Source organism: Gambusia affinis, linkage group LG20, assembly GCF_019740435.1.
Source record: "Gambusia affinis linkage group LG20, SWU_Gaff_1.0, whole genome shotgun sequence".
NCBI classification, from domain to species: Eukaryota; Metazoa; Chordata; class Actinopteri; order Cyprinodontiformes; family Poeciliidae; genus Gambusia; species Gambusia affinis.
In genome coordinates, this window is record NC_057887.1 from 3,746,839 (window position 1) to 3,757,793 (window position 10,955).

General features: G+C 40.7%; 1 protein-coding gene across 1 annotated transcript in view; it reads right to left on the bottom strand.

Annotated features, from left to right (window-relative positions):
• antxr1c (ANTXR cell adhesion molecule 1c) overlaps positions 1 to 10,558 on the bottom strand; it is a 49,661-nt gene extending 39,103 nt beyond the window's left edge. The window contains exon 1 of the mRNA XM_044102749.1: positions 10,026 to 10,558. Within this exon, the coding sequence (XP_043958684.1) occupies positions 10,026 to 10,171 (146 nt within the window). The 5' untranslated portion in view covers positions 10,172 to 10,558. The remainder of the gene's footprint in view (positions 1 to 10,025) is intronic.
• Positions 10,559 to 10,955: the final 397 nt, after the last annotated feature.

Genomic DNA, 10,955 nt, shown 5'->3' on the forward strand with positions numbered 1-10,955 from the left:
GGAAGACCGTAAATGTTTAATTCTGTTTGTAAAAACCCTGGATTAAGTCATTCTTCTAACAGCTAAAAAACACAAAATCTCACCAAGTATTTTTGTCTAGTTTCTAGAGCAAATACGTCAGTCCAGTAGAAATAAGACAAAGCTCAGTTACAAGTAACGTTTTAGGAAAATGTGGAAACTTGTTTTAAGTCAATAATTATTCAATATAGATGAAAGGTTTTAAGTCCTTTGACATATTTAGTTATTATAATGTGGAAAAATGTTTTCTATATTCCTTTTTTACATGTTTTGAGAAGGGTATTCCCACTGAATGGGAATTATTATCTTAGTAATAATTTGGTTATTACTAGACGGTTTAAAAGGAGAATATGAACATGTTATAAGGTGTTACGAACAGATTAAGAAAAGTTGTGAAAATGAATTTTATTCATTTTAGTCATACTTTGTAGGGATCTGGTGGCATTTTGGTTAAGATTTTTCTTGTTTTCAACAGTCAGTTTAGAACATATCAATCATCCTGTATTGCATAAGCTCAATTTAACAGATAAAACCCAGATCCTTTAGCATCTATTGAGATTCCTCTGGTGCACCATAATGTATATGTGCGAATCAAGTCGCCGTGGCATCAAAAGGGAAGCGTTACGCGCGAGAACCCGTCAGTGATGCTGAACAGACTGGCTGAAGGAGAGGGACGGATTCTCCACACGTCTCCTTTTCTGTCTACAAAGACTCAGTGGAAAAAAACACGTCCAATCATTTCAAATACATAATTTTTTTCCCCTGCTGATTGAGTGAGATTGGAATTGCTGAGCCGGCAGAAAATGATTCAGACAATGTGTGTTTTAGAGAGGGGACACATGTTGATCCAGTGGAGTGATTGGGAGCACCAGATAGCAACGGGAGCTATAACAGGAAAACTAAAGCATGTGCTCTACTGTCTGTTCAGATTATATTGCTAAACAGTTTTAACTTGGCAACGTACAACAACAGGATATGAGGTGAATCACGACTTCCTTGGCTACTTTTCTCATGAATGCTTTCCCTATCTGGTCTGTCAGTCTAAATGGAAAGTCATGTGTTGGTTGATTGGTCATATTTTTATATTTACATGATGCTCTAGTGCCAACAGGAAATGCCAAATGCCATCATCAAAATCAAACAAATACACATCAGTCATGTTGATCAGTGTTCTGCTTGCTACTAATCACAAGCAGCTCTAAACAGGTGAATATTGATTTGTAAGGAACTCAGTCTTTCAGCTGCTTTGCAGTTTTCTGTGAGTTTGTTCCAGATTCGTGGTGCATAGAAGCTGAACGCTGCTCCTCCATGTTTGGCTCTGGGGATGCAGAGCAGAACCAGAATCAGACCTAGAACCAGAGGTCTGGACATGTTGAAACAGCAAGTCTTTAATGCATGTTATGGTAAATGGACTGAACTCATGTAGCGCTTTTCCAATCATTTTGACGACAAAGCTCTTTATGCTAGAGTCACATTCACCCATTTCCACTCACACTTATACACCCATACACAGATCTGTAGATAAACAGTTTTTTTTTGTTTGTTAGTTTTTTTAAGGTGGCTAAAGATCAATGTGGCTAGACATAAACGCATGGATGAATTTCTCCAGATCTTGATGTGACATTAGTCCTTTTAGTCCTGAAATCCTGGAAATATTCTTCAGGTCATAGAAGGCCGACTTTGTAACTATCTTTACGTGGTCAGAGTTCATCACCACACCCAGATTTCAGTCTTGATTGCTAGTCTCTGACTAACTGTGCGGCTCTCTAAAAGACGTGTCATTTTCCCTGAAGCTCAGAGATTTGGAAACTACTTTAACTACCTCATTAAGGGCAACTGGTGGTTGGAAAGAAATTAGTAACTAATTTACCAGATAGGGAAAGCACTAATTAGTAACTAACTAACACTTAGTTAGCTTCTACCAACTGGAGCAGGCTCTTCCCTCCCAGACTGCATGTGAGAAAATTCTCCCCATGCTATGAAATTTCGGCCCTCGGTGCCATTCTCACGGGTAAAGACGTCAAAGAGAAAACCCACCCCACCTCCACCGAGGAGGCAGTCTGCCACGGTAGCTGAGCCTCTTACCCACACCACCCCAGGCTGCAGCCAATGTGCAAATGGATTCATTTTAGAACCACTAACCGACGTTCACAGCAGCTGCGCAAATCAAAGTGATTGCTAAGCTAATACCGGGCGTCCCTCCCGAAACCAAGAAAAGCTGCCGGGTGAAAACTGCTGGATGCAAGTTGTTAGAGGCTTTACAGTCGAGGTTCAATGGCTCTTTATTGGGCCAGGCTTTCCCAGGCCTGAATGTGTTCTCTGTGATGCTCTGCATGCGTAAGGGAATCAGACATTTTGCATTAAATACAAGACTTTAAAAAAAAAAAGAATTTCTTGTTTCTCAAAGCCTTTAAAAGACTGAAACATGAGACGTGACCAGCGTTGACTTCCTGCTGTAAACACACCAGCTTCCTGTGACAAGACCTATCAGTAAAGCCGTCGTTCTTGAGCGTTTTCAGACATGTCCAAAGTATTTACAGGCTGCAGCTGCACTCTAAGTTTTCCGCTGACTCGGCTGGATTCAGGCAGCATGACTCAAAGTCACATCAGTGAGTTAGCTTGTGGCTGCACTAAGGAAAGTCTTTACTTAGAATGTGAATGCCTCAGTAAAACTAGTCGAGACAAAGGAAATAGGCGTGTATGAGAAGTTTATAAAAGACTTAAATTGATGAAAACGTCTCTTTTCTTTTTTTTCTTTTTTAAAATATGAAGCGTTTTCTGAGATGCGCTTATTCAGCAGCACCAAATCAGCCTGAGTTTAGCTTTAGGTGAGCGTAGGTGGATGTTAGTATTTTCCAGGAACAGACCCAAAACCGCTCTTCCAGACATCTGGGCTTTACAAAACAGCAAACTCTGGCCCAGTCATACTGAATCAGTTACATCATAATGTCCATATGCAGATGTATTATTATGGTTTACAGTTTCTCACATTAAAACAGCAAACTGTTGGGGTTTTTTTGGACCATCAAAAAGTTGTCCATAGTGTGAAGTGGAATTAAAGATTCTGTCAAGTGAACATTTTTGAGCTTTACGTCATGCTATAACCTAAACATACCTGGAGTGTTGTTTAGATTCCTTCATGTATCTTTGAGAAGTCCTTTAATCTCCATGGCAACCATTCCGTAGTGCAAAACACCTGGGTGGACCTAGCCCCGCCTTTAAAATAAAGCTTCTGAGCTTCCACCTCACAGAGCAGCCCTCCCCTATTTTTCCCTCACTCAGCTCCTTCAGACTAGCCAGCAGCAATTAGCAAACACCTGATGGAACCGAGCATCTGCTGAGCTCATTGTAGAAGCTACTTCTCAGAGCAATGCTGGTAAAAACGTTAATAGAGGAGCCATGTAGTGATGACTTCCTGAAGGCAAAATTTCAGAAAGAGCAGGAGCTTCTTAAAGAGACAGAGGCCCAATATTAAGGAGTTAAATTACAATGTAAAGTATCTTTTCAGCCATATTTGAAATATACAACAACTGAAGGTAACGTAGTTACTTGATTATGCTGAATATGCCTGGAAAACTCACAATACTGACCCTTTAAAATGATAAATGCTTCTCAAAATTATCTAAAATATGGGGGAGTCATTTGTACTTTATATTGATACCCCAAAATAAAATCCAGGGCCACCAATGGCTTTCAGTAGTCACCTAATATGTAATATGATTGTTCACTCTAGACAGCATTCAGATCTTAGCCAAATCCATTCACAAGTCACCAGATCCACAAAGCAGTCAGAGGAGGAGCCCGACTGTCTGATAGTGCACATTAATCAGCATTTCTCTAAATGTGCCAGAATTAGCCAAAAGGCTGCTTTTCATCTGTTGTTCCCAGACTATGAGTAAGTGTCTTGCTAAAAACCAAAGGTTGTACAACCCAAGATTAAAATGACTTAACTACACAAATTTCATCAATAAATACAATCAGCACCAACAGTTAATCCAAAACAAAAGAAACTACTGTGACACAATTATGTCTGTGAATGCTTGAGTCTTTATTGTCTCACATACCAATTTCCTGCATGTATCGTGATAAATTTCTTCGTTTCCCAAAATCTGAATGAATACTAGCAGGTTTGATGCCATGACAGCCACCACACACCCACTCTTTGTGCCACACAAAGAGTGGGAGTCTGGATGCTACTTGTCCTTGCAACCGTTTGAGCCGACTCTCACGCTTATCAGCTCGTAGTCACAGTATCGCGCAATACCATGTATGAGGTAGTAAAAATGTACGTTTGAGCGGACATGTCTTCAATGGAGTGAAATATGAAGTATGTGGGGGCCTTAACGCTGGACAACACCTTGAACACACCTGGTGAAACATGGGGACAGCAGCGTCAAGGTTCGGGATTCCAGTCCCAGCCACAAGCGTCATGTGATATACTCCCCAAACCAACTGTTGGCTTTCTGTTAATTGCCTAAAGACAAATCTTCGACATGTTTCCTACCATTGACTACAGTCAGAAACCTAAAGTTAAAGATCTCATATTTCTGCATGAAATAATGACCTAATGCCTCACTAATACCGGCACTTTCCAAAACTACTCCCCAAAGACTCTGTTCCACCCAGTCAGCCGTATGGCTGTTGGCCACCACTGTGCCCTTCACACGCCAGCCAGCCAGCCAGCCAGCCAGCACAACTGTGCATCTGAACTAGACCAGCCCTGAATGCCAGAGCCATGGCATGACTTCATCATCCCAAGTCTGCAGTAAATACATCTGGAGAACTCTTTCTGGGTCACAGCTTCAAAACCTTCCCTCAACACGATCCCCTGATCCTTTTCTTCTATTTCGATGACCTCTCCTTTTTGCAAAAATCCACCTTTTTCGCAACACCGCCCACACCCTCAGTGACATGTTTTTCTTAGTCTTGGCGCTAATTAGGAACAACCACGTTAACGAGCGCAGCTTTGAGGGTAAAACTGTAAATGAGCTTAAAGACCAACAGGTTAAAGAGCCATGAAAAACAGATGTTAAGATGTAAAAGCGTTTTAAGAGACCTCCTCCCCCCTGTATATGCAAAGTGTTCATTCCCCCGTTGAACATTTCCACATTTTAACAGGACACAAGCACAAACAGAAAGTGCTTGTTTCTGTTTGTGACACAGACACACGTCTGTCTGTGTCCTATAAACTGACTCAGATTTGTGTTGTGCGGAAGGTGAACTCCACCATGTTTCCAATGAGCTTCCCACCTTCGAAGTCCACAAGTGATGTCCGTTTAGTCATCGTCCCCATCAGAGTGGCCACCAAAACACATGACTCCTAATTATAGCGTCTCACTATGTGGTGGTGGTGGGGGTGGGGGGTTTGTTTTCTTATTTGCTGCATATGGCAGCGTTTACCTCACAGACACACACCGAATGCAGTCCTGTGGAGCACATTTGTGGAGCTGTTCTATTTCTTTATGTTTTGTTTCTGCAGGTCCACCGGGGCACTATGACCGATTATATGGATTAAACTCTCTTGAAAATGAGTTTAATCCAACAAAGCTGGTTGGTTGAGCGGCTGTAAATATCCCCGGCATGCTAAGCTGTCTGAAGCTTATTGTTTTCCATTTTACAACGGGGAACCAAAATCGGGGCCTTAGGAGGCGCTGCGTGCAACATGCTGATCTCCAAATGAAGACCAGATTTTCCATAAACATTGTTGCTTCCTGTGCGCTCTTGTTTGTCTCCTCCCATCTGGCTTTGCTCCAGTATTGTAAGTCAGAAGAAAAAAAGAAGGGCCAACATGGGGATATAATTTCAATAATCTGGTGGTTCAAAACAGATTGCTGCAGTGGAGTCCACTGTGACCTAAATGTTCAAAGTAATATCAAAAAGATTAAACAGAATAAACCTTAAAACATAAATAAGTTCTCTAAGTCGAAATTTAAAAAAATGCAATATGTTTTCATATTTGACCCTTTCTCCTGCCCTACTGGAGTTACAGCTGCAAGTCTTTTGGGTAAATCTTTACCAGCTTTGCCCCTTCTGGAGGCATTTATGCCAACTTTGTTTATGCAAAATCACTCCGCCTCTGACTGGATGGAGGGCTCCAGTGAACATCCTTTTTCAAGTCTGGCCACAAATTGTCAATTGTTTGTTTTGTTTTTTTGCTCTGGACTTTGAGTGGGCCATTCTAACAGGTCTGGTCAAACGTTTCGGGTAGCTGGTTTAAAGTCTTCTGCAGTTTTCCATAAACTACTGGCGTACTGTGCATATTCTGCGAGCCGCATGGACTCAGCACACACTGTCCGGTGTACGGCTAAGATTTCACAGTTGAATGTACAAACTACATACATTTCAATTCTCAGGATAAATTTCTTCATTTCCCACAATCCGAATGGATACTACCAAGTTTGACAAGCTAGTTGGGTGTCTAGCCTCGTTTCTTCTCCACCAGGGCCACCTGTCAGTGCAGCACAGAGTCTAACTGCTGCGCGTCATTGTAACGTTTTGTGCTGCTCCTGAGTGCCCTGTGGAGCACCATGGATGTGCCAGTAGTGTCTTGCTATCCTGGCAGGATCATCTTTGGACATAGCTGCATCCAGATGTAGTTTGAAGGAGATGTTGTTCCACAACACCAATTGTGTGGTGTAATTGTGGGTGTAGAAACTTGGATTTGTCATGGGAAAGCCCTGGTTAATACATGCGATAAAGCAGTGGTTCTCCACTGGTTCCCAAAATAACCCTTTGTTGACAAGCTACAATCCAGTCAACAACATTTTTCAGTGTTTTTTTTTTTTTTTTTACACTCGGCCTCTTATTAAATTACTGCCTCCTGCTTTCAGGCTAAATATAGCATATATACGTATAAATTTCTGGAGACAATTTGAGAACTGAGCATGTTTTGCTCCTCTTGAGACCTCCGTAGTGTGGAGTTGCTGTTGGAAAAGCTGCTCTGATGTCAGACTCAGTGTTCAGTCTGTTTCTGTCTTTCATCTTCAGCTGAACTAGAACAGAGAAGCCACTCTCGCAGAGACAGCTAGCCTGAATGCAACAAGAAGCGTAGAACGGAAGGACACCCGTTCATCGCAGAGCAGCGGCAAATTTTAGCATGCAGTCACATGACGACTCCAGCAGCTGACTCTCAACGTTGCCCGGCAATGTGAACATTTCCAGTTCATCCTGTCATCATTTGACAGGATGGTTTCTCAGGAGAATAGTAGCTAATATTCTATGCCAAAGTTTCACCATACGCAGTGAGCATGTGCAAACAAACTTTGCAAGTTTTCCATAGTTAGAAGCGATTGGCATCAACACTAATACATGTCTTTATTGTCACTTACAGCAAGAAGTGTGAATAGAGGAAATGCAATAGATTATTTTTCTTGCCTTTTTTTTTTTTTTTTTGACCACCAGTTGAGACCCGTTTATATAAACTAAAATTTTTACACTTTCATTATGATATTTTGAAGCAAGGCAGAAAATCCTTCTGCAGTTGTCGGGTGTAATGTGGAGGCTACCAGACTGTTAATTTGGCTGGAAAACAGCCATATTAACTGTTAGCTAGCTTGTTAGATAACGTAGCTGTGTTAGCTAACAGAGCTAATAGATCCCCACCAACTTTGAGTCATTGGTACGGCAGCGTGTCAGGTAAGACAAAAAGAAACAGCGACACAATGATGTGTAAACATTATGACAATACTGCGACTGGCCTTATTATTTTTTCTTGACGCCAAAGTTGGAATCTGCTTTGGAGCTTCCTATTAGCGCTAAGCTAAGTAGTTATTTTACCACTTTTAAGGTATCTAGTTGAACATCTAAAGTACAGAGTGGTCAAACCTGGACTGGATTAATCTACACAAAACAGTTTCTATAAAATATAGTTTGCAACCTGTGAAACCTTTGCTAGATTTGTAAAAACAAACAAATCGGTACAGAATAATTGAGTTCAGGTTTAATCAGTCTTAAGTACTACAGATGATCAATTGCAGTCTGGATTGTGTGTATTGAAATCACATTCTTTGCCTGAATGCTGATAGGAGGCAACATGTTACATTGTTAATTGAAAAATGATGCCTTTGTTTTTAGGCCGAGTACAGAAAATACTGCAAGATAGGCAATATAAATGAAATTTCATTTCTTATGTGTCTGTGTGTTGTCAACTCAACAACCTGTGTCCAAAGTCACCTGTCAAATACAAAGCTAAAAAGAGAAAACTAGATCAAACTAAATATTCACTCCCTTCTGATTGACAGAAAAGTCTCTAAGTAAGGTTTGTGGAAAATTTTCCCCTTCAAATCAGAGGATCATTACAATAAGTCAAATTTAATTCTTCAGAAAAAGTACTGTGAAGAGCAACTAGATAACAACTTGCAAGCCTTCACTTTAAGAAACATCTTGGAGTCTAAATATCACAATATCTCATAGCATGAACTCTCATTACACCCGTATTTTTTCACTTTTAATTTCTTCCAGTCACTTTACAGTCTATAATCCAAGTTAAGCTCACTAATAGACATGGTAAACTATTACACTGAACAATGTGAGTCAAAAGTTGTTACTTTGGTGTGGCCTTTAGAGTATATTTTAGATGTACAGTGGATGTGGTTCATCTGAGTTGTTCTTTATGTCAGTCACTAATCTGAATGGAAAAGAGGTTGTAAGGTTGGTGTAAAATGACGGAAACCAGACACATGGAAAACAGCGAGCACTCCAGAAGTGTCTCTTGTATTTATATTCTCTCCAGCTGCGGAAGTCCAGTGCTGAGATGTCACCTAGCCACAACATTTTTCCTATGTGGGCGTACAGCATGGAAAAGAAAGGAGTGGTCAGTGACGGGGTCACTGAGGTAAAAAGAATCACTACCTCTAGGGAAACAAAAACAAAAGAAAAAAGAACACGACATATTTGAGGGTTTGCTTTTTCTGTGGGAATGATGTGACCTGATAGTTTATGACAGTGGAGTTGAAGAGGTGGACTATAGAAGGCCAAAAGTGCCACAATTCAGTAGACATATTTCCATTTGCATAATTATTTAGACATCTGACAATAGTTTTTTAAATAAATACCGTAGATATTGTACCACTTATTAAATAAATCAATCAAACAAGAACTAGAACTTAAATTAAAATGTATTATGATCACTGTGACCTATCAGTTTGTCTTCAACATGTGACTTGTTAGCCTGCCTAGCAACTCAACTTCTGACCAATCATGTTGATCAGAGCTGTGTTGGCCCAACTGACTGACAGAACTAAATATGTTGTGTACAGCAGCACATCTTGACACATTTTGAGATTTATAAAAAGGAAACATAGAGACGAAAAAGGAGAAAAACTTCTAAACTAGAAAACTCCTAGAAAAAGGTATAAAATGCATTTTTTGTGTCTACATTTCTTTGTAGAAGTCTACAAAGAAATCTACAAAAAAATGCATTTTTATTTTTATAACAAAAATATAAAAATTGTGTGTGCACCACCAAATATTATACATTATTATGTTCCCTTGAAGCATTTCAGTAAAGATTTAATGTTTCATTAATATATTGAATTTCGGCAGGCTTGGCCCTCCATACGGACCGATTTTGTGCCTCTCACGTCATCGCTGCTGCTTTTCGCTTCGTCAGCAAAACTCAAGCAATGACCAGCGTCATTGCTTGAGTCTGCAGATGCTTACCAACCAACACAAAGCTTTAAACATGGGGCTTAAGACGTAACTTTCCAACAGTCACCAGTGTTATTTTATGTTTGGATGTAAGATGAAAGCTTTCAATGCTCTGAAATTAACCTTTTTTTGGGAAACTTGTGCTGCTTTGTTGCTGACTTCCTCAAGAATTTTGTCCTAGTTTTCTCCTCATGCTTACGTTTGTCACTTTATTTTCCCCCAAATGAAGGCATAGAAATCCAAACCAAAGAGGGAAAAACTCACTGCGGCTGTGAGCGTTTGACAGTTTTGTGGCAGCATTCTGCTTCTCTCTTAGCATCGGTGCCTTTCGAATGACCAGCCGAATCGGTTCCACTTACTTATCGAGCACAAAGTACAGGTCAAAGGCGCCGTGACAGGAGCTCTCCTCTTCTTCCTCCTCTGCCTCCTCCAGCAGCTCCGGCTCCGCTCTTGCTGATGGAGAAGAGAGCAGAAATAATCCGACCAGAACCAGAACCGGACGCATGTTCAGCACAGTTCTCCAAACTTTTACTCCTTAGTCTGGGAACACAAAAAAGTAATGTTTTTTCTCTCCGCAAGCGTTCTTACGGAAGATTCAGCTAGTGGAAAAGAAAAGTCTTTCAGCTTAACGCTCAGTGCATAACCATGACCAGTCCAGTGACCGTCTCAGATGGAGAGATGCTTTTTCTCAGATGCAGAAGAATTGCATTTCTTCTGCATCTTCCCCGCACCTCTGAGAAAACCATCCAACGTTTTTTAAAAGCAGTGTTCTGTTGGAAAAAGTCTCAGTTTAGAGGTGAAAAATGCTGAATGGGATCTGGGCTCTGCAGAGCGGTGGTGTTTGGCGCTGGAAGAAGTGGGAGCCTATGGGACAGACTCCACTGAAGTGGCCCAGGTTTCATGTTTCATCCTGAGGAGGAGAGACAGACGGGGGGGAAAAAAATGGGTTAAGATCCGATTTTGCACCTCCCTCATGGCTGACAGGAGACTTTTACCAGGGAATGGGATGGGTCGAACCAAACAATGCTCCAGAGTGATTATTACAATCCTTTATCAGCACAGGACCTTCATCAACAGCTTTCTTTACACTAATTTATGCTTAGCTGTTTATATAGCCTTTGATTTTCTTACTTCACTGCGAAAACACAAAAACCTAGAAAGTATTTGTGGACTAGTTTTTGGTGTAAATATCTTAGCACACCTGAACTAAGACAAGGTAACTTTTCAGCAAGATATAGGAGCTTGTTGTTGGCTAAAAGAATTGTAAGGTTGTCAGAAAATAATTGCAT